Genomic DNA, 25,391 nt, shown 5'->3' on the forward strand with positions numbered 1-25,391 from the left:
GCTGTTATTCCAAAGATCTGAGGTGGAAACAAACAAACTTCCCCTGAAGTTTAGAAATGCTTCTCTTTATCTCCCTTGTCCTAAATAAGAGGGATTCTCTGTTATTCTTTTATAAAGATATAAGGGTAGGGGAAGGAAGATATGAAGGGAGAAGGGAGAGAGGCAGAAGTTACCTTTCCAGAAGAAGGGCAGAGAAAGAGAGAGGAGGGAAAAGAATAAGAGAAAGTTAGAGATAAAAAAGTTAGAGATAGTAAACCACGAGACTAGGCAAGAAATACCTCTGTAAAGATGGGGAGACTTGGTCACTTGATCTGCCCTTAGTTAATATGGCGTTGAGGTCACCTGACCTTAGTCAAAATGGTGGCAATCATGTGTTGTATGGAGAAAGCACATTTTTAGAGCGGCAAGAGTTCTAAGGATAATAAGAAGAGAAACATACAATTGAGGCCGTGTAGAACATACATTTGAAACCGAATTACATCCGTGTGGCCACACAATTCACACATTCTTTCATACATGAAGTAGAGAGGACAATTACTCAGCACCATGAGCCTCAGTGTGGCCAAGCCACAGCAGGGAGCAAAGGCTGGAACTGGAAACAGCTGCCTCAGGGATCTGGCTAATCTTGTCAGTTTCTGTGGGATCAGAAGTAGCAGTGGCAGAGATAGAATAGAAGGAAGAGGAGAAAAGAAAAACAGCATTTACAGATGGGTGGGGAAGGGGCTTCCCAGCGAAAAGAAAAGGGGACAGGCATGAGATGCTGGAGGCAGGACACCGGCAGTCCTGTTTGCTGGTAGAAATTAGAAAGGAGCTGACAGGGAGCCTTACCATTTGCAGCATTAGAGAGTGGTCCGAGTCCAGGGTTCCCATGTGTCCTCAGCCTGCTTGCCCACAGGCAGGAGAGAACACGACTGAGTCACACACCAGTGTTATGTTTTTTTAAAGATATGGAGGGGAAGGTCAGTCCCACGAGGGGTGGTGGTGGGTGACCTGAGACCCAGGCAAGTCCCCTGAGGCCTTGGTGGGTTAGGGTTAGGGTTAGAGGCAGACAGATACATCATGCAGAGAGATTGGGTTTGGAGTTTATTTAGTGAGTTATGGAGGGGAAAACAAGGAGGAAGGGGAAGAAGAGAGGGAGGCAGAGAAAGAGAGAAAGGGGGACAAAAAGGGGGAGAGAGAGCAGAAGTTACCTCTTTAGGACAGAGACAGAAAGAAAGAGATCGCACAGGCTGGAGGAGATGGGAAATCCACTTTCCTGGGTGGAAGGGAAGGGTTGGGGTGGGCAAGGCTTGTCTCTTAAAGGGACAGGGTACCAGGTGACAGACCAGCAGCTCTTAACACCCTTTCCTGCTGATATAACATCGAAGCCTGGAACAGACAGCAGTAATTAGTATTAATTATGCTAGTGAAAAGAAACAGTCGAAAGGAAATACTACTTCAGCAGGGGAATCATGTCCTTAAGTAAAAATGACAACTGATGCTCAGGAAGATTTAAAGGATGTACAAGGTGTCATTTGAAGAATCCCTATACCACCAAAATGTGCATAAATCAGAGCATACATAGGAGAAGGAGGTTAGCACTTTTGAGTTGAATTTCCAACTCAGGGAATGCTGAGAAGTTGAAGGAAGGCTTTAAATATTTAAATTTTATTGATGTATTCATTATTAGGAAAACTGATGACTAGAGAGTTTTCTAGGGCTTTGTACCAAGAAAAGCAGAATTGTGTTTCTCTTTGTAGCTAAGATTTATTATGTTTCTTTTCATTTTGGCTCTAAGACAACAGTAAAACTTTGTCTTTAATAACTAACTGTACAGAATGAGAAAGCCCATTTCTGTTTTAACCTTTTCCAACTTAATTTGTCATTCAGTTGTTGTTTTCTCTTTGACCTGATATTTTTATACTAAAAAAAAAAAACCCTACATTATGCTTTTTCTATAAGCTCTCAAATCTCTAGGAAAACATGAAATACAATTAATACAGTTGCAAATGCGTTTAATTCTCAAAATGATCTCATTCCACATTTAAGCCCTTAGAATTCTACTGTTCTCTTCTCTCATTAAATCTGACAAGGAGGAAATATCCAATGAGAGCAGAAACATGTGAGCAGGCCAGCAGCATTTCCCAGTTTAGGATTTAGCCCAGCCCTGACAGAGACACCTCAGATAGGAGCCTGGTCCATCTTAAAAATGCAAAGACTCTGGTCCCAGCCTAGACCTTGTGAATTAGATACTCTAAAATGGTGCCCAGCAGCCAGCCTTCAAGGTGATCCTTCTGCATATACCACCTTGTTAGCCAGTGGTGTAAGGGAGCCGATGGAGTGAGCACAGTCCAGTGCCTGCAAGAGACCAAGGGTCTCTTCCTGTCATAGCCTTTCATTCTTCCTACCTTTTCATAGTCATGTTTGGAGAAGCTAAATTATAAAGTAATAGGGCCTAGATTGGCATGGAGAAGCACAGGACTCGAAGGAGGAGCAGAAGTACCTGTCCTATAAGAGAAGAGTGACCAGAGCACGAGTGGGTGTGATGCTGGACAGCCACAGTCTGATGATTATGGAACTCTGAGTGTAAGGAAGGACTCCATTTGATTATTGACTCCTGCTGCATCACTACACTAGCTAGCCTTTACAGTTTCTCATCTCAAGGTCAAAATAAAATAAACATCGGTTGTTACATAACAAACTGAAACCTGGCAGGATGGAACTCTCGGAACTTCTGGTTCTTAGTGTGGCCCAATTTGATTCACTAATTGTCTTTAGAGGAAATAAACTCTGTGAAAGTTAACTTTTTGTTTCCATATAGGTAAGAAGTATATATTAGAAAAGGCCTTCACCATAACAGACTTAAAGAGGAAGAGATTTTATATAATTTATCAAGGGCATCAGACCTGGTATAGAATAGCTGATCTCTGAGGGAAAATGAAGGCTGTGGAACCAAGAAAGCCTTGAACTGAGAGTCAGGAAAACTGTATAGAACATTTCTGTGGTGGTTTGCATGGGAAATGCCCCTCGTAGGCTTGTACAGTCCACTTGGATGCTTGGTCCCTGGCTGCTAGTGCTGTGTGGGGAGGTTATAGAACTTTTAGGAGGTGTAGTTTTGCCAGATAAAGTATGCCATTATATGCAGGCTTTGAGAGTCCGTAGCCTCACCCCACATCCAGTTCATGTTCTTGGCTTCTTCTGTTTCCATTCCTTCCCCACCATTACAGACTCTCCCCCCTAGAGCCACAAGCCAACATAAACCCTTCCTTCAATAAGTTGCTTTCCATTACGGTGTTTATCTCAGCAGCAGGGCAGTAACTAATATACTCCGCATGTCCTAAGAAATCACCAGCACTGTCAGCAGCTCTATTCACGTATGACTCACACGTCATCTAACTTACACACAGTGGCATTATAATTTAACAACTTTTGTCAAGTTTATTTCATTGTCTGGCCAATTAACCTAATTAATTAATCAACCCAGTTAATTAGTTAACTCAATTAACACACTTATCACCACCTCAATAAATTCCCTGGGTCTACATGTAGTAAATTTTAGTTTGACAACAGCCTTATTCTTCCATCAATCAGTTTCCCCTTTATGTAAATTTATCTCCTAACAATGTTTCAAATAAATCAAATATATGGTCTTTTAAAACTGGCTACTAAGGTTCATTCATGTGGTAGCACATAGCTTTAGTTCTCTTCTTTGTATTAATTACATTAAGTAACATGCATTTGTTTGGATATGATACATTTGGTGCATCTGTTCACTGACAGACATTTCTGATTATTTAGTGGTCATTAAGAATGCATCTGGTAAAGGGCAAAAGATTTATACGATCTGAAGAGAAAGGGGAGAGGGGAGGAAGAAAAGAGAGTAGAAAAAAATGTATAGCTCAATAAAAACAATAAAAAATTAATAAAAATGTAGCTAGTGTGCTTACTAAAAACAATAACTCTAACACTTTAGACGTGCAGGTAGGAAGGTCAGGAATTCAAGGCTAGCCTCAGCTGCCTAAGACCTTCTCTGAGGAAACAGAAAATAATCCTGTTATGAACATCTGTATACACATCTTCGTGAAGACATGTGCTCATAGTTTCCTAGGACAAAATTCTAAGAAAGATTTATTGAGATGTGTGGTAGACTTTTCTTTTAATTTGGAATAAAACATCAAATTATTTCTATGGTGGATAACTATTTGGTGTGCCATCAGCCATGTTGAGGGATCTAGTTTTTCCTCATCATTTCCAATATTCATTGATCTGCCTTCCCAAGATAACTGTTTTCATGTGTTTCATTTTCCCTTTTGCTTTTCCTAAAGACTAATGAGAACATCTCATGCGATTATTCACATCTGTCCATCTACTGTAAAGTGTATATTTAAGTCCTTGACTTATTTTTACGGTTTTTCTTTAATTTGTGTGAGTTCCTTATTGATTCTAGATATAAATATTTTATTACATATATCGTTCCAAATTATTTTCTCATAATCTGTGGCTTGTGCTTTAATTATTTTCAGTTATACGTTTTGAATTACAAAAGATTTAAATTTTTGTGACATTCAAGTTTTGCTTACCTTTTAAGGATTGTGATTCTTATGTCAAATCTAAGAACTGTGCCCAACCTAAAGTCATAAAATATTCTTCTCCTACCCAAAGGGTAAATAGTTTAAATCTCTAGAAAAGTCTATGGTTCATGAGTGTTTGTGTTTGCAGATGATGTGACTTAAGGGTCTATATTCTTATCTCTTTCTTGATTTTTAATCATGCGTTTATTTAATTGCCCCTGCAAGACTGGCTGGAAAGGCTATTTTTACCCTCACTAAAGTATCTTATTTTCCTGGTTAAGAAAAAGAATGCAAGGATTTATATCTTTTTTTCCTGTGTTTCTCAAATATAGATTTCATGCATTAATTTTATATGTATGATAATTAAATCAACGTATTATTTATTCTATATTTAATCTATTATTTATATATGTAGTGTGTTATATAAATTCCATTTAGTCATAATACATGTTAATTCATATCTGCATGGACTTATATATGTGTTAATTATAGACATACAAGCACACACAATCTTTTTGCCAATCATGGTATCGCAGGTTTGTAAGTCTGTGATTCCAGTACTAGTGAGCCTGGGACAATAAGATCATGACAAATTTAAGGCTATTTTATATAACATGGTCACTTTGAGGCCAGTTTGAGCTACACAGAAAGATCCTGCTTCACAACATTGAGACAAATCTTTTTACACAAATACTTCAGTATCTTTATGATTCTCCAATGTGTTCTGATGTTGAATAGTGACATTTTCCCAATTTATTAGTTTTGACATTAGTTTGTCCATTGTTGGTGAATTTTAGGTTTAGTTTTTCAATTTCTGCAAAAAAAGATTGTTGATTTGTATAAAAACTGCATTGAATTTATTGTCCAATTTAGAAAGAATTATCATCTTATTAGGAGTGAAGATTCTTAATACATGAAATAGTTTTAAATTTATATATCCTATTATTTGTTTTAGTAATACTTTGTAGTTTTCAGTGCTTGTATCTTGCATTTTTTAAACTATTTATATTCCTAGGTAGTCTATTCTTTTGGTATTGGAATAAATAAGATTGTATTATTTAATTTTCCTTTCTTTTTGTTTTTGGAGGCAAAGACTTTCTGTGTAGCCCAGGCTGATTTTAATCCACCACCCTCTTGCTTTACCCTTCAGTGCTCTGTACTGTATTATTATCAGTGAAGGCCCATGTAGGGGCGGTTGTCACCTCCTAGTCAAAAGAGTGGAATCTCTGTGTGGAGACAGGCCATTGTCTTTTCCCTTAAGAGTTAATCCACTTAGGCTGGCTAATCACCTAAGGAAGGAATCTGGCCCTGAGGAAAGTGATCCACTTTAAACCATACTAAAGAGATAGAAGGACTAAATATCTCTTTAAGGACATATTTACTTTTTCTTTTCAGTGTTTCTACCCCCTAGTTCAGTCTCTTATGCAGGCCAAGCATGCACTTGGGTAAATCAGCCAGCTTCTCTGAATTTCTCAGAGAAGTGCAATTATTTATTTTCCTCTTTTTAACTCTTTTAAAAGCATGCTTTCCCTAACAATTGGGCTTTATTTTTCTCTAAAGTTCCCCTCCCTGCCATGTGGCTGCTTGTCTATGTGGCTGGCTTCCTTGATGGCTTAACTCAAGCACTGTGGCTTTTCTCTTCTCCTCCAGGCAGCTGCTGACACTCAGAGCTCGACTGCCCTGGGGTTTTTCAAACTCAAATAAAACTGCACTCAAGTTTCCATTTGAGTTTTTAAATTCCTTTATTAATAAAACTGAGAACCCCAAGGGGACCCCATTTCCCCAGTATTATTTGGTGATCATTTTTAGATAACACTACCCACCAAATAAGAAATTTTTCTGAGTTTAGTTTTTTTTTCTAAAATGCATTATATAGTATGTAAATTGATTTACTTACTTGGTATCACTACTTATTAGCCCTAATAAGTTTGTACATGTTCCCTGAAAAGATTCACACTCAGATTCATGATCTCCTCTGTCTCTTTCTTTTTCTCTCTACTACACTGATGTTACATTGATGAATATAAGAGATAGATACCCTTGCTTGCTCTATGATCTTAAGACTCAGGAGTATTGTGAGAACAATCATCCAAGTCATTAGCTGTGAATTATTCAGTTACCATTTGTCAACTTGCAAACACTCCATTTTTAAGTATTTATTAAAAAGAATTAGCCATAATTGAATGTCGATTTTTGTCAAAGAACTTTTCTGCAGCAATTGAGGTGATTTTGTTTCCTTTATCTTGCGAATGCAGTAATTCATTCACTGGTTTTTTGAATGTAAAGTCAACATTCCGCCGGGCGATGGTGGTGCACGCCTTTAATCCCAGTACTCGGGAGGCAGAGGCAGGAGGATCTCTGTGAGTTCGAGACCAGCCTGGTCTACAGAGCTAGTTCCAGGACAGGCTCCAAAGCCACAGAGAAACCCTTTCTCGAAAAAAACCAAAAATAAATAAATAAATAAATAAATAAATAAATAAATAAAGTCAATATTCCTCTCCTTGGCTACACCCATTTGATCTAGTGACACATCATTTTCATGGTATTGGGTTCAGAGGATCAACACATTCTTAAAGATTTTTCCATCATGTTAATAAAGAATTTTTCTACAGTTCCTTCTGTGTATGGTACACTGCTGTAACCTTGTGAGCATGAAAATCAATGGAAAACTAAATTGGGAAGTGTTCCTTTTTGCCAACTTTCTCCAGAGTCAATTTGTGAAGAAATGTTATTATTCTTTTAATCATATCAGATAACTCACCAGGGAAAGCACACAGCCTGGCTTTTATTTGTAAAAGAAAAAAAAAGTTTCACATATTATGACAAACCAGCCTGCCTCCATCTTAGGCATGAAAACTGTCTTAAAGTAAAGACAAACGAGGCTCATTCCTGTTTATGAGTAAATCTGTTTCTCAAGGATTGGGCTATGCCCCACATGTAACCTTAACTACCAATGGTTCTGTACTGCCTATTCCAAGAAATGGCAACCATATATTTGTCTTAAAGCATTGCAACCCTACCTTGCTATCAAAAGGATATGATATTATAACCACCTGATGTTGTGACTACCGTGTTTTGATCACCTTGTTATGTTCTGTTTCTATAACCATGACTTTGATCCCAGTACTTGGGAGGCAGAGACAGGTGGATCTCTATGAGTTTTACTACATACTACATAGTGAGTTTGTATTACAGTCAGAGTTACATAATGAGACCCTGTCCCAAGACAAAAAGCAAGAAACAACCAACAAAACAAAACCACCTTATCTTCTGTACAACCAAGGATGACTTCTTGAATCCCACCATATTGGGGAGGCAGTCATAGTCATGAATAATAGTGCTTGCTTTAATTAATTTGGCTATGGTTATTGGTGTATCCTCACATCTTTGGGATTAACTGCAATTTTTGTGATTTTTAAAAAATTATTTGTCCATTTTTTCCAAGTTTTCTAACATATTGTTCCAAGGCTTTCCCTCATATTGTTTTGTGATTATTGTGCAACTTGGAGGGTTGTTCGTAGCACTCATATGTCATTCTTCAAGTCTAGTGAAGGCTGTGTTAATTTTATTGCTTCAACAATTAACAACTCTCTGTAATGTAATAACTCTCTCATATGCATTTGTATCTTCTATTTAATTGAGTTCTGCTTACATTTTATTGTGTTTTATGTTCTACATGCTCTTGTATGACCTGTTGTTCTGGTATTACTCTCCTACAGGCAGATGTTTATAGTTTGCGCTACTGACCTGAGAGATGAAGTTTCTTCTAAGCACTATTGTAGCTTATAGCTGCTTCAGCAATTAAAGCAAGTACTTTTCATTTTGTTATTAGCTGCAAGTATGTCCTAAAATCTCTGTGATTTCTTCTTGTGGTTCACAGGTGATCAAAAGTATAACGGTTTGATTACCTAATGTTTTCAGACTCCCTAGGTTGTCTGCTGCTATTAATTCTAATATGATTCTGTTGAATTCTGTTGTTTGTGTGCTTGTGTCTGGCACGCTTAGTGGGAATTTTCCTACCGCTTAGTAATTGGTTTCTCCTATGGAACACTTATCTGCAGTCAACAAAATGAGGACCTCTAATCGGGCAGTGTATTCATACCTCTTGCAGCTGGTATAAGTCTCTCATAACCTTGATAATTTTCTGTCTGAATTGTCTATCAAATATTGCATACTGAAATTTGTAAATACAATGATTTATTCTTCTATTTATCTTTGGATTCTCCAAACTTATGTATTTTGGGCTTTACTGATAAGAACATGTATACATTTTTGTTTCCTCTGTTTCCTGTGTTTGGTCTCTATTTCTGCTTAAAGGCCATTTTTAAAGTTATGTGTTCTTGTGGTTCATGCTCATTTTCTTTGTTGATTCTCTCAGTGACACAGAAATTACAAGATGTGCCTTTGATTAGAACAATGAACTCCACGTTAGTACTCATTCACTTTCAGTGGAAAACTCAGGTCCACAGCTCCTGTTCCTAACACCTATTCTAAACACGTAGAACTTCATTAAGCTGTATAGACTTTGGGTCTCCTTCATTTTGGTGTGCAATGTTTTTACTGACTTGCAAACTTTTCTATAATAAAAGTTCATAAAATTTAAAAAAATAAACAAAAATATTAACTTATTTAATTCTGAGAGATGAGGAATTCTTTTTTCCTTTAATTTTATCTCTCATTTATGTAAACTAAAGATGGATTCTGTAATGGGACTACAGTGTGAGGAGATAGTCATAGAAGTCTGGAATGTTGATGGGAACCTCCTTCAGCCAATGGCCTTTAAAAGATTGGACCAACTTGGGGCGTGACTTAGGGTACCAAAAAACCATGGTTCTGCCCCGCTGGGTCTCTTCTTACCATGACCCACACCTGGATGTTGGACCTCATTCCGATTTCCTTGCTGTGATCGGTAAGTTCCCTTTTATAAATAAAAACCTTAGAATACTCTATTTGGAGTAAGCATGGGATTGTTTGACTCACCCCCCCCCCCATTTTACGTGTTCTGCATCAGTATGTAAAATGTATTGAGAATAGACACCTCTCTGATGAGTAGAAAAGACACCAGTATTCAGAGGCTTTGGAATCTCCTGGATCTATTTCTGTCCTCTCTCTCTGCTCAGTTTTAATGCATTAGAATCATAGATACTTCCCAGATAAATGTATTGTATGCATTTTCTCATGATACATGGTGGGTAGGAGCTACATTTACCTTGTTAATGGTGTTATTTGATATGCATTCTTTTAATAAAGTTTATCTTATCACCTTTTCCTATAGCTGGTGATTTTATTGCTCTTCTATTTCTCACATGTTGAACATCATGAAGATGTATTTCCCTCTAAAATTATTAGTTTCAACTTCCATATTTAAATCTCAACTCTTGGGAATCCCATTTTTGTTTTTTTCCTCTTCCCTATATGTAGTCTGAGGAAATAATTTAGACTTTTCTTTTTAACTCATCTGCTATTCAGTTAGTGAAACATCATTTTTTGGATGGATCTCAGGGTTGACTGAGTTACACAGTTCTGTAGAATAACCCCTATGTGCACTGCGAATATGTTTTACTTTCATAGGTTGTTTAAAAAGCCAATTTGGCCTGTAGCAAGGCATAATAAGCCTAGGCAGGAAAGTCAAACTGAAAATACAGCAGATAAGAAAGGCCGAGTCAAGGAGCTGCAAGCCATCTGCCAAAATAACAAGATATGCTAAAAGACAAGTAAAGCCCTGAGACATGTGACAAAATATAGATTAATAGAAGTGCATTAGTTTAAGTTGTAAGAACTAGTTAGCAATAAGCCTGAGCTATAGGCCGAGTATTTTGTAATTAATGTGAGCTTTTGTGTGTTTATTTATGATCAGGCAGTTAGGACAGAAAAGCTCCACCTCCATCTACAGCTTACTATGTGATGTTTCCATCAATTTTCTCTCTATATCTTGTTCTATTTGTCATCGTGAACCTTTGGGGCTACATAACAGTATGCTAAAGTCTATGATGTTGAACAAATCCTCTTATCACTCTGTACACTCCCAGTTGTTATTGCATGTTCATTGACTCTCAATTTCTGTTTGGTTTTTTAGAAATAATATGATGATTTTAAGAAAAAAAGAGTAATTTTATTGAACTTCTATTGGGTCAGTAGAAGTAGGATATACTTCTATTCATTTGATATGTATGATGTGATTTGAGAATGTTGTTTTGAATTCATTTCTATGTGTTTATTATGGGTATATGGAAAAAAATTCTTATTGATGGTATTGGGAATTGAGCCTGGGGCTCCAGGGACTGAATGCAGTCCCTATGTATCTCTATCCCTAGATTTATCTTTTTTTATTGAGACAAAGTTGCTAAATTCCAGGCTAGCCTTGTACTTTTGTCTTTGCCTATTGGGTGGCTAGGGTTATAGGCCTAGGCCACCAAGCCCAGCACACAGATGGATATTGAACAGTGGCCTGATGAAGCTAACCTGAAAAACTATTACAACCAATTCATTCTGACATTTTAAAAATTTTGGAGGTTTTGTAGATCCATCTGTGGACAGTAACAGAGAGTTTTTATGAGACTGGTACCATTGCTTTGGTAAAATTGTACAAAGATGCGACATTACGTCTTCTCCTTATGAGAGGCTCTGGATAGGAGCCCGCACACATCTGTTTTATCCCAGTCTCTCTTTCAGTTATCACCGTAGTTATATCCTGATTTGAAATACTCAGAAGCAAAACTCTGCCTTATTTTCTGTCGGTGCTTCTCACACATTCTACGACAGTACAGCTAATGATTTGAAATTTCAGTGTTTATCTTAAAATTTCATGTTTTACATGCTCATCCAAAAAACATCTACATTTTTTTATGAAAATAAAGCTGTTAATAACTATTATGAAACAGCAATGAGACTTCAGGAAAGAAATAAGTGTTATGCCCCATGGCTTTGTGCTTCTAGCACGCAACAGGTTCTCCTCTTCCTGCTGCTGAGTCTCTTTGAGAAGCACAGTTAACCCCCACACTTGGCATCCTTCTTATTAGTTCTCCTCTTTGCAGCCGTACAGGGAGACCATAGCACACGTGCAGAGCTGTTGTGGGATTACTATGATTGGTGTAATAAAGAGCTGAATGGCCAATAGCTAGGTAGGAGAAATAGGCAGAGCTTCAGGGCAGAGAGAGAACTCTGGGAAAAAGAAGGCAGAGCAGCCAGACAGATGCTGAGAAAGCAACATGACCAAAATGGAGAGAGGAGGTATGAGCTACATGACAGAATGTGGATAAAAATTAATGGGTTAATTTAAGTTATAAGAGCTAGTGGGACAAGTCTAAGCTAAGGCTGAGCTTTCAGTGGACAAAGAAAGATTCGGTACATATGGCATCCAACGTGAGTACTTGAATGTCCAAACACAGGGCCTGAGAAAACAAAAAATGTTCCGGACAATGAGCCAGGTGTGGATTCCTAGTCCAGCAGTCTCTCAGGCAGGCCAGTGCTTGGTGGTGTACAGAGGTGCTGCTTGCGGTTGCTACCTGAGGGCTGGAGTGAGCCACCAATGTCATGCACTAAGCTGAGCCACATGGTGGCTGACTTGACAGTTTAAGATTTGTCTCATACATTCAGAGAATGCTTCAGGTACTTAGTAAAGCCAGGTACAGACACAGAAAACCTCTAAAAAGGTATGTTTAAAAATGCACTTAGATGCTGAAGAAAGGAAAGGAAATGGGTATATACAGTCATAGAAAAAATAGCTTAAAATAATGTATAGTCTGTAAAGAGAGTAAGAAATATGAAAAAATAAACCATGTAAAGATGAGAAATGCACAGGGTGTCTGTATCCTGCGTGGTGATTTGTTGACTTTAAACTTTTAAATGCTAACGTAAAAATATAATAGCTGCTGAGAGACATCAGATTATGGGAACTGCTAAATTAAAGTGACCTATTTATTTTACAAATGTCTTCAAACCGGGTGGTGGTGGCGCACGCCTTTAATCCCAGCGCTCTGGAGGCAGAGGTAGGAGGATCTCTGTGAGTTTGAGGCCAGCCTGGTCTACAAAAGCTAGTTCCAGGACAGTCTCCAAAGCTACAGAGAAACCCTGTCTTGAAAAAACAAAAACAAAAACAAAAAAAAAGCAAAAAGCAAAAAAAAAAAAAAAAAAAAAAACAAAAAAATCCCCAAAAAACAGAAGGTCTTCACTTCAAAATGAAAGACAGAAAATATGCTGCATTGGGGGAGATGTTATGCCTTTGTTTCCACTGGAAACAAAAAGTTATGGCTTACTTCAAATTTAATAAAGATCAGATTTGTTTGGGGAGAACTCTTAAGGATCTTGGCTGCAGACATGAGGGAAAAAGCCAAGAAAGACTACAGGACAGGTGATGTGTGCCATGCAAACAGCTGTGACACTGGATGAGACGCGGTAAATCTTCTTGGCTATAGAATCCTCATGACTTATTGTAGCACAAATAATAAAACCCAGAGACAGGTATTGGAGTTCAACCTGAAGATCAGAAAAGCAAAACAACCAGCAACTAGAGAGACCTTTTACCTCTACCAAGTCTTTAGACCAAAGGGCAGAGGCAAGTGGATGTCAGTGAATTTGAGGCCTGCCTGCTACAAAAGGAGCTCCAGGATAGCCAGGACTGTTACACAAATAAATCCTGTCTCGAAAAAAAAAAAAAAAAAAAAAAAAAAAGAATTGAATGACCAATAGCTAGGCAGGAGGTATAAACAGGACTTCCAAGCAGAGAAAGGAAGTACGAACAGATAATATAGATGCTGAAGAGAATCCAACAAGACAGGGAGAGGAAACAGAAAGTTTCCTTTTCAAGATGAAAGAGAGGTAATGGCATTAGGCAGAACATAGATTAATATAGATGGGATAATGTAAAGTATAAGAGCTAGTGGAACAAGCCTAATTTAAGGCCAAGCCTTCATAATTAATAATAAATCTCCATGTCGTTATTTGGGGATGTGGAAAAGAAAGTCCATCTATACAAAGCAGAGATGTGATCACTGGTAGAAGCTGCATGCCTGTGTAATGTTGACAAACATGCCCATAATCAAGGTGCATAAAGGGCAGGGTGCATCCACCACAGAGAAAGCTGATACAATACAGCACCCTGTTTGTATAGAAGAGAGGGGTGGGAGGAAACAGTGCCATAATGCATTCCTTTTACTGAAAAAAAAGACCATTGAGAGATTGAGCTACACACGTCAACAAAGTGAATAGATTAAGCCATACTTGATTTATGATCATTTATTTATATTGCAGACATTCTTGGTTTTAAACTTCTGCTCTTTTGATGTAAGTGACTGACAGTCAGCAACTGAATTGCAATTTCCATTCTGCCAAGAGAAGAGCTGTTTAATGCTGTGGGTTATGTTATGCCAGCATGAGGATAATGGGTACTCTGCAGAGATCAGGGTTAAACTTCATTGCTTCAACCAAGGTAAGTCTACCCAGATATTTAATTTCATATACAGCATCCACTTTTGATATCCTATAATTAACTACATATAAGAAATAATCTCTTCTTACAAAACCATCATTTTTGTGTGTGGGAGGCAGGGCTGGACCACTGTAAATTATCCATTAGCTTTGTCAGTTATCAGAGCATCCATCTCTGACAGACACAGATTTCATTTTCAAGCAAGCATTTTTTCAGTCAGATTTGACACCCTGTCAAGGTCAGAATGTCTTAAAATGGAGACTTCAAAGTTAAGAACTCTCTGATAAATAAGGCAAAATCTCGTCAGAGGTATACAGTTAGACACCTTTTAATGTATTAATATTTGTAGTCCTTGAAATAAGAAGTTATTGCTTTTTGGTTTAATTGACTCAAATGTCTTAATATGAAACTTTCCATGAATAAATCGAGTTTATAAAAATATCATCATACTTCTAGAAGTATTTAATAAGTCAAAAAACCATGCCTTGACTTTATCTCTATTGCCCCTAAAAGCACACAGGTAAACAAGCAATGGGTGAATATTTAAAGTATACTATCAGGGCAGCCATCAAGAGGCCTTTTCCCAAGCCATCCTTCAATAGTGAAGGCAAATCTCTGAGTTTATCTTATTTTTTATACCTCTTATTTTTAAAATACCTGTTGTTCACCCAAACAAAATTATATCTAAAACTATGAAAGATTGATTGCAGAAAGAGATAAATGCCACTGAATATTTGTGGTTTTAAAATTTTAGTTTTATTTTTAATCGTGTGCTTGTGAGTGCTGGTGCATCAGAAGTCAGAGGTATTGGATTCCCCGGGAGCTGGAGTTTCAGAAATCTACCTAAAGTGGTTCTGGGAGTCAAACTGGGATCTAACTTTGGAAGAGTAGCACATGCTCATAACTGTTAAGTCACCTCTTAAGCCTAAATATTTTTTGGCTAAAATTTGCAAATTTTAGCATATCAACACATGGCATTCAAATATCTTTTAAAGGTCTTTGAAAGATTCTTTCCCTTAACTGGAATAAATCCTACAGGAAAAACAAACCATAAAGAAATTTCTAGTCTGATAGCTCTTTATTGGTGATGGTCCAAGGCTACTCTTGGACAAATGACCACAGTACCAATGCTATGGGGCCATGCATTTGCAGGGCTGTATTGTCGGGGGTGGGGAGTGAGCAAGACAATGGAAAACATGAACCAAACAAAGCAGAACATCAACAGCAGGCAAACGAAGGGAGAGCAGCTAACTGCTCACTGGACATTCATGTTAACTCTCCAATGGTCTGGATGTCTATTTTCACTCCCTGTGGAAAATACGCAGGGATTGAAATTCTGACTTCCCATTTATTGAAGGCATGCCAGGTAGGATTCCAAGGTTAGCTAATGCGAACGCATTGTTACCAATTGTGACTCATTAGGCTGAAGAAAGGTCGTTCTTCACCCTCTCTCCCAGCAGGGAGCTGAAGCCATGCCAGCCAGCTTGGCTGCCATCTCCTCAACATCTGAAGTCCTGACTGTAGCTCTTGGCCTTGCTGGTATCATGCCACACACTGTCTCCAAGGATGATCTGCTAGCCTTGCCACCTCTTCTTTCTTCTTCAGTCTCTTATTGTTGATTTACACTAGCAAATTAAGTTATTTTAATTCCCCACACACTACTTCAGTGTTACAACATTCTTTTTTTTTAGTTTATGGTTTTCATTTTAAATTAAGATGTAATGGTTATGTCACTTTCCTCCTTCTCTTTCTTCCCTCCAGTCCCCCCAAGGTACTCCTCCTTTCAAATCATCTCCTGTTCCCCCATGCTCAAATTTACAGTTATTTTGTCTTTGGTAATTATTGTTGTATACATATATGTAACATGTATGATGTCCATATATCTGTATGTAAAGACAAATATCTTTATCTTTATATCTGTCGCCCTGAGTTCATTTTTGCCCTTTGTTCATACATGGTTTTGGGTCAGACCACTTTGGATTAGACCATCAGGGGCCTCATCCCTTAGAGATTCTAATACTTCATCTTCCAGAGGTCATTGATTAGTTTCCTGTAGTTCTGTTTTACATTCTTTTTTAAATGGACATACTTGAGGGGCTTTAGATCGTGGATTAAGAGGACTGACTGCTCTTCCAGAGGACCTGGGTTCAGTTCCCAGCACCCACATAACAGCTCATATTTATCTGTGACTCCAGTTCCAGGGGACCTGACACCTTCGTCTGACCTCTGATGGTAACACACATGCAAGTGATGCACAAATATATGTACATGCAGGCACAATGTCCATACAGATACAAAAGCAAAAACACTCTTGACTTTCCCAATCTTCTTCATTTTCATGAAACGAGATCACCCATCATGGTGTCTTCATAAACACACCCCCAGCTCCACATGGAACATTCTAACCTTTTTCCTTGCACTCTGTCCATTTCCCATCAGGACTGAACATATTGTGAATATACCATTCTCTACAGTTACTCAGTTCTAACACACTGACCTTGCCACTGGAAGGCTACCCACCATCAACAGAAACTCCCTTTCCTCTTCAACTTATACATGTAAAGAGTTTCACAATGTGTCATAAGGAAGTTTAGGTATGTGCATATACCTGGTCAAAGTTTTAATGATGTCCCAAGACTGTCAAAATTGAAACACAACTGATACTCCTATATAATCATGAATGCAGATCTCACCTGCTGTTTCTAAAGCCAGAAAGTCATCATAGAGCCATCAAGCGTTTGTCCAGAAGCACACATTTACAGGCATCACAAATTAGCCCTGCAATACTCACATTTACACCCTAGACATGTATGATAAGCCATAAATCAACATCCTTGAGAAAGTCCGATCTCTCCTATTAGGGACAATACTGAAATATAGAACCGCTGGTCAGATCTCCTATCTCTGATCTCTTCAAAACCGTCTTCCATGTATTCAATAATCATCTAACTATGTTGTAATCCCCTGGCCCATTCTGGTGAGGATGCACCTTCATTAAACACCCTGTGGGAAAGTCACACCCATATGACCCTAATAGCTTCAGGTACAAGAGTAATACTTCTTATTAAGTTAGGCAAGCACTCTTCCTTGACAAAGGCTTCCAGTTGCTTCCTTTCATAAAGCAGGTTTGGTTTCTGGTGTACCAAGGATGCTCCCCAAGAAAAAGAGAGACCTCTCTTCTTGTCTAATTTGCTTTTGAAAAATATTCAATTATGTTTCTACTTTAATTCTCTTAGTAATGAAAAGAAAATGAGAAAAAACAAACATGTTTGATTTGTCTCGGAAACAGAAACAGCTTTGCAAGAACAAACAAAGTTAAATTAAAATAAGTAATTCTCCTCCATGGTAGAATTGAATTTTTCCCTCCAAATTTCATAACATCTATAAAACACAAAGCAGACACCAGTAAGACTGAACGCCTTGATTCACAGTAAGTATCACCTGCACCTACCCCTGACCTCCTGGTGGTCTATATGGCAGGGCACAGACATGTCTACAAAAGCCGTACATGCCCACACAGTTCACCCATAGAAGCAGAGCATCGCTGGGGCTGCAGATCCCACTGTCCCGACGGGTGTTCCACCTACCGTTTTTGCAGATGGGGCAGCACTGATCAGGCTCGTACACGGGGTCCACACATTCCGTCTGGGGACACGCCGACACTGTGCACAGCACTTCACCATTGGCTTCACAGCGACACCGCTCACATGGAGACACCTGAGACACAAGCCCATGATCAGGGTCACACCTCCCACAGTCCTTACCCTAAAACATCGTAGCTTTAATTTTAGGTTTGAAGATTCCCAGGTGTTTCAGGAATGACATATTTAAGTGGCTAGGCACAGTATTTTTTCAAATGTAAAACTGCCTTAGGCATAAATAAAAGCACTCACTGGGGCTACTCAGCCTCTCAGCTCTAGTCAGGGCAGCTCTCACTGAAGGGACTTCTTTGAAAGCATCCTTCTGAAGAAATATTTTTGTTGCTTCCAAAATCAAATTACTACTGATTTCTTGCTCAGCAAAGCCTTATTTTTCCATAAGTCTGTCAACTCCGCACTTAATCTAACGTGGATTGTTCCCAATATTTCTCAGAACAGGGCAGGAGGCAGAAAGAAAGGAAAGCACAAGACATTCCAGTCCTCTGAGGCCAGGAACCCCTTGCTAGAAACTGCATGACCTTGATGTCCCAGAGGCCTTATAACCACACTAAGTGCTCTCCTGATATGGATGACCCTGTTTAGTGGGAAGGAACTGGAGATTTAGAGGAATTAGGCAATTTGTCTTCACCAGATATTCTAAGGAATCAAGCCAATATGCTGAAGAGGGTTCTTGACTATAGGTCCATGCTGACTTCCCCTTCTCCAATGCTTTACAGGGTCACCCCTTCATGTCATCAGTGCTGCCATGTTCCTCTGGGAACCAAAGCTTTGAGAGGTGTCAGGTCTCTGTCTGCCTGTCTGTCTGTCTCTTTTTCTCCATCTCTCTGCCCCCTGCCTCTCCCCTGTGTGATGTGTAATTCTCTTCTATATGCTATGATTACCATTGATTAATAAAGAAACTGCTTTGGGCCTATAGCAGGGCAGAGTAGAGCTAGGTGGGAAAAACTAAACTGAATGCTGGGAGAAAGAAGGCAGAGTCAGTAAGAATCCATGTAGCCACCATACCATCGGGGACAGATGAACCAGAACCATGCCAGTAAGACATAGCCATGTGGCAATACACAGATGAATAGAAATGGGTTAATTCAAGATTTAAGAGTTATCTAGAAATATGCATAAGCTAATAGGCCAAGCAGTGATTTAATTAATCTGGTTTCTGAGTGATTATTTCAAGTCTCGGAAGCTGGAAACAAATAAGCGGCCTCCGCTAACACCTGTGTGTATGTGTGTGTGTGTGTGTGTCTGTCTGTCTGTCTCTCCTCTGTCTCTTTGTGTATGGAGAGAGAGAAAGAGAGAGAGAGATAAAGATTTCACAATAGCCCAGAATAAAATGTTGGCCTACTTTGCAAGTTAAAACCAAGTTTATCTCAATATAAATGCACAGTTTTAAGAAGTATTTTTGGCACAGTATAGTGGGGGATTTTGCAATGTGAGTTTTTGTTGTTGCTGCTTTCCTCAGTTTTTCCTGATTATAGCACTGCATCTCTATCTCAAGAGCAGATGTATATAGCAAGCAACACGAGGAAAATATTCTAAGTTTTAGAAGCAAAGACCTTGAGTTGCAAGAGAAGCAGTCAAGTGCATGTCAGATCCCTTTAACTGGAAGGACTACAGGCAGAAGCCAAGGAGCCCAGATGGTGTGGATTGGGGATGCAGAGCTGTGCTTCCCAAGGGAGCATAAGTCAACCCCACTTAGGGCAACAGAACTAGCAATGGGCAGGGAGGTCACAGATCTGAATATGTCCTTAGCAAGCTGCTCCATAGCTAGGAACCCACCCTTCACCTTGGCCGTGCTCTAGGTAGAAAGGATAAAGCTCAACATGTGGTAGATTTAAAGGAGACAAAAATCGGGCCCTATGTCATGTCTCAGGCAAAATATGCATTTGAAAATCAGTATGTAGGCAGGTGGCATTTGGTGAGTCCATTCTTCCACATGAGGCCACAACCTGACCTAGAAATGAAGTCCCGTATCTCTAGCTCGACCTAAAACCACATGAGGGCTTCAGAGTACAACTTCAGAATACGAATGTGTAGATACACATTTAATCTGTTTTTATTTTCTCAAAAATCTCCTTATTTCTCTAAAATTTGATGGCAGGTTTTACTCTAATTAAATACAATGAAGTCTGGTTCAGCTCTATGGGGATTCGTTCATTTCTCAAAATTCAGAATGAATAGTCCATCAGGGTTACCATGAGTGTGTTCCTCTCTAGTCTTCCTTCTACCACCCAGATCTCCTATCATCAGCTCCTACACTGAGGCTGTCTTCACTCCAATCCCACGCTCAGGCCACCCTAGCTCCTACAAAGAGAGGGTAATGAGATAGAATTTCAATCTGTTGGTTCCCTGAGGTTCCCTATGCTCTGCTGGTACCAGCTGGGCAAGAGTTCTTCAGCAGGCCACAGGCCCCTAGTTCCCAAGATAGCAGTCTCTCATGTGTACTAATGGGGTTCCCACCTTGCCCAGGACCTAGCTTCACTTCAGAACTGCCTGCCCAGTGCTCATGTTCCTGTCTCCTGCAAGGCAATACAGTCTGATACTTCTTTCCAAATCACACACCTTCCTGACCACCTGGTTTCCATATTCCTCTGAGACCACATGCCAGGCCCTCTTGCCACTCCCTGTGCCGATTCCTGGTCATAGATTAAGTTAAAACCAGCATGCCTCGGACTAATGCTACCTCCTGATTGTCGAACCCAGTGGTGCTTATCATTCTAGTGTCTTGGCTTTCACTTTCCTACTCTTCACTTGTGCAGACCTGTGCTCCTTTTACATTTCATGCTGAATCAGCTGCTGCTGACTTTAGACCCAGCTGAGATGTGTCCATCAAAGCATGGGCAGAGCTGGGGTCTTTCCTCCCGTAAGCCATCACTTAACTTCATCCCGCGGGCTACATGAAATGTAGCTAAGTTTAAAAATAAAATTAATAAAACAAGACAAAGAAAATGGAAACAAAACGAAACAAAACAAAAACCCAGGGTTCATGGGATCTCAGCAATCAACCAAGGAAGTTGTCCCCAGGCTCAACCTCAGCATAGCACATTTTAAAAGTGGCCCCTGTGAGGCTGATGGGAACCAGAGGGACTCAGGACTAGATCTTCTCACAGTTCTGGCTCTGACCCAGATTGACCATCTACCCTTTTAAACCCAACTCTGTTCTGCAGCCTCAGACACAGCAACAAACTGGGAATGATCCCAATACATATCAATAAGAATAGTATAGCTTTTCCCAACTGGAAGTGAGAATGAAGACATTTTCTGTTCATGCCATGAATCCAGCTGCAATTTCAAAAGTGTGAACTTCTTCTGCCACCTTTTGTGAGGGTGAGGATAAGATTGTGTGTGTGTGTGTGTGTGTGTGTGTGTTGAGTGATGATCACCTGGCCTCTACTGGAAGATCTCTAATTTCACATGGCTTATTTTTGTCCCTTGCCCATATGACTTTATGTTCCCTAATGTGTGCTATGCTTGCAAGCAGCATCTCCTCATAGGAAATCAACGAAACATGCCCTAAACCCAAAGCAGAGTATTTTCAGTGAAACAACTCTGACTACATAGACTACTGTATAGACAAGAAAATGCAAATAAATACAGTAACTAAATGGTAACAAAAGCAGATCAGTCATAATTGGGGGTGCCCTGATAGCACTGAATAGTTACAGGTGTGCCCTTGTCACATGCCCAGCAACAGCAGGGGCAACAAGCCCTGAGGCTGTATCTTTTGATTAAATAGAAGTAGGTGTGGTGGTTTGAAAGAAAATGGTCCCCAAAGGAAGTGGCACTATTAGGAGGTGTGGCCTTTTTGAAGAAAGTGTCATTGTGGGGGCGGGCTTTGATGTCTTTTTCTGCTCAACTTTCTCTCAGTGTGACACTGAGACAACTTTCTGTTTGCTGTGAAATATTAGTTGAGGACATATTGCATTTGTTTATGCTGTGGAACATTTGTTTAAAGATGCAAAGATACATTGCATTCTTTTTTTTTTTTTTTTTTTGAGATAAGGTTTCTCTGTAGCTTTGGTGCCCGTCCCTGAACTAGCTCTTGTAGACCAGGCTGGCCTTGAACTTCCAGAGACCCGCCTGCCTCTGCCTCCCGAGTGCTGGGATTAAAGGCGTGCGCCACCACTGCCTGGCACATTGCATTCTTTTATGCTGCATTTGTTTAACTCTGTGAAGCTGTGTTGCTTTGCCTGTCTAAAATATCTGATTGGTCTAATAAAGAGCTGAATGGCCAATAGCTAGGCAGGAGAGGGATATGCAGGGCTGCCAGGCAGAGAGAATAAATAGGAGAAAAAGAAAGAAAGACAGGAGTGATAAAAGGAGGAGAGAGGACACCAGGGGCCAGTCACCCAGCTACACAGTAAGAAGGAAAAAAAAGGTATATAGAATAGATAAAGATAAAAGCCTATAGGCAAAAGGTAGACAGGATGATTTAAAAAAAAGTTGGCTAGAAATAAGCTAAGCTAAACCCCGACGTTCAGGAATAAGAATAAGTTTCCATGTGATTATTCAAGAGCTGTGTGGTGGCTTCCCCAAAGAGTAAAGAGCACAAACAACAACAAAAAACCAACAACACCTGTTGTTTGCAAGATGTAGGACTTTCAGCTACTTCTTCAGTACCATGTTTACCCTCATGGCACCATGTCCCACCATAATGATAATGGACTGAACCTCTGAACTGTAAGCATCAATTTAATGTTTTCCTTTATAAGAGTTGCCATGGCCATGGTTCTATTACTTCACAGCAATAGAAGCCCTAACTAGGACAATGGGCAATTGTAGCTGCTATATGAAATTAGCCTCAAGTATAAAATGAAGACCACACGACTGAACACTGTGCCATTACACATAAACGAGGTGTCCCCCACATGACCTAATCACTTCCTAGAAAACCTTACCTTTTAAGGAATCTATCCATCACCACAATGAGGATCAATTCTCAAACGTGTGTACCTCCACAGGATGGCAAGTTGTTTACATTTTATATTAATGAACTTGGGTGTAATTAGGTATCTATCTGAATGAAGCTCTACCTTCGTCAGTTTGCAACTAAAATTCTAATTACTAATACCACAAAAGGGGCCTGCAGAAAGCTTCTTAAATTTAAATCCTGTTCTTGCTATGCCTCTAGCTTCTTTCCTGTGGAAAATGAGAAATCTTTTTTTCTACCCTCCCCCATTCTCTTTTGAGATAGGGTCTCACTATGTAGCCTTGGCTGTCTTGAAACTCACTATGTAGACCAGGCTGGCCTCGAGCTTACAGAGACCCACCTGCCTCTGAGTGCTGGGATCAAAGACATGCACTACTGTGCCTAGCTAGAAAACTTATCTTTCCAGTCACTTGCTCCTGCTCCTTCCTATCTGCACCACAACATTCTTTCAGCACACCACAATTGCCCTCTGCTCAGGAATACAGTACTCCTTTCTCAATCCAATCCAAATGCATCTACCTGCTCTATACTGCAAGAAAGGGACATTGTCATAGAAGAGTGTTAAGAGTTGTGTGTTTCAACCACCCTGGTATAATTAGTTCCCTCTATTATATTCCTCTTCCAGAGACTGTCACTGAGAACTTCTGGAGTGGGTACCATGAAATCGCATCATGGCAAAAGGCAGCACTTTATGCCCAGGGACCAATTCTATGCTAAATGCAGATGCTAACTCAACAATAGACAAATGGGAAGGATGAAAATCCCAGAACGATTTCCCAAATGATTGTAATGTTTTGGTTAATGGGATTAATTTAAGTTGAGAGAAGTATGAGTTAATAGGCTTCAACTTAGATTCTTCTCCACTAAAACTTCTTAGCCTAGAATAAAGTCCCACATCACCATTTATTTGATCATTTGCCCATTTGTCTTCCTAAACTCCAAAGTGTTCATTCTGCAATTACACAAAACAAGGTTATCATGAAACAAAGAGATATAAATTCCCCCTTCTTTCCCAATCATTTCTTCTCTGAAACTATTTTATTTAGATTGTGGACTGTGGAGCAGAGGAGACCAAGTGGACAAGAAGACAAAGTTTGGGACACAGATCCATCATACAAAGAATGCTGCCCACAATAGGCTGATGAACATAACTATAATGGAAATACACAATAGCAGGTCAGAGTCAGCATGCAGAAAGGAAGAAGATACAGGCCCACCAGGGAATGAGATCTATGGTGAAGGACTTCATCCACCCATGGTCCTTACACAGTAATACAAGATCAGCTTGGATCTGCACTAACCAACGACAACGCATTCAATCCTACTGCCCTGCCCTGCTGAACTTCACACACTGAATTACAAGGCTCAAAGACAATGCAGTCAACCTTGCATTTGTTTTATCACTGCTGTGGGTCCATGTCCATTACCAGGAAGAGAAAACTCAATAATAGAGTATTGGAGGGTGAGCCACAGGGTGTCACTATTAGGAGGTGATGGACTTCTGGAGGTGGATCTTGAGATGGCCTTGGGACCATTTGTGACGTACAGAATCACTCTCGTTTACTCTCTGTCCCTGAAGTGAACAGCTTTGCTCTCTGTCCCCTGCTCATGTGATTATGCGATGCCTTATCTTAGGATCAAAAGTGTAAAATCTCTGAAAGTGTAAACTGAAAGAACCCCTCTTCTTCTGCCATCCAAGTACTAACCAGCCCCAGCCCTGCTTAGCTTCTGAGATCAGATGCCTTTGGGCTCATTGAGGGTGGTATGGCTATAAACAATCCCCTTTCTCTTTATAAGTGAATTGCCTTGGGTATTTTGTTACAATGACAAACATTGAATAATAGAATAGCAGTTTTTAGCTCATTGACTGCTGTTGGAAATGAAACGAATAAAGACACACCAAGTTTAGTAGATTGTGGTTGTTGCAGTCGACACAATGATGGAACTATATATAGGCAAAAGTATCCAGAGTATGTAAGAAATTCTATAAATCAACTGTGAATTATCTTTACAAGTTGAAAGGAAAAACCATCAAAAACCAATGGCATGGCAAAGAGAGTCTGAATGGATAATTGATGTATGAAAGATATAATATGCCATCTGATCAAAAATCTGGGAAGTTCAAATCAAATGAGAACGTATTTGGGGGCACTACACTCACATGGTGAGATTGTAGAGGGAATCAAATTGGATGAACAAGAATTCTTATCTTTTCTGGCTTGCAAATGGAAATTAGGGCTTTGGGTCATACTATACTGGAGGCAATCAGGGAGGGTTAGAAGTGAGAGAAATTCTTCCAGGTTTTGCTTCTGTCTCTCTCCCATTCTTTGGGGACAGGGGAGATCAAGGACACTCTGCAGCTAATTCCAAAGGACTCTTTGAACTTCTCTCCCAGGCTGTCAGCTTGCCTACAAAATGAGGGAATTTGCGACTTTCTTTCATAAGCTTGCAGGATCTACTCTATAGATAGGCTCTGCAGTTGTTCCAATTAGAAAGGCATAGCCACCCCTTGGGTCTACTGCAAAATGCCTTCCATCTGTGAATACAGCCAAGCCCAAGAGGGTGACCTTGTGGCACCAGCTAAGTTGAGGCCAGAACCTTAGCACTTGATAAAATAGAACTGAGAAAAGAGATGTCTGTTAATAAGAGACCCAATAAGCCCTGTGTCACACTAATCATGAGAAATACGGGACACAACAAAAATAAAAGAATCACCATATATAAAACAAATATGTGAACCTCAAAAACACTGCCAGGAACAAAGTGACAAAAAAACCCAAGCAGATATGGCATCTCATGACATGTGCATATAAGCACTAACCCTTGAG

General features: G+C 39.5%; 1 protein-coding gene across 2 annotated transcripts in view; it reads right to left on the reverse strand.

Moving 5' to 3' along the window:
* Nucleotides 1–25,391, reverse strand: part of Vwc2 (von Willebrand factor C domain containing 2) — a 156,532-nt gene that overhangs the window by 113,577 nt on the left and 17,564 nt on the right. For both annotated transcript variants that reach the window (XM_057772949.1, XM_057772950.1), the window contains exon 3: nucleotides 17,565–17,694. In XM_057772949.1, coding sequence (XP_057628932.1) covers nucleotides 17,565–17,694 — 130 coding nt within the window. The remainder of the gene's footprint in view (nucleotides 1–17,564; nucleotides 17,695–25,391) is intronic.

Source organism: Chionomys nivalis, chromosome 6, assembly GCF_950005125.1.
Source record: "Chionomys nivalis chromosome 6, mChiNiv1.1, whole genome shotgun sequence".
NCBI lineage: Eukaryota > Metazoa > Chordata > Mammalia > Rodentia > Cricetidae > Chionomys > Chionomys nivalis.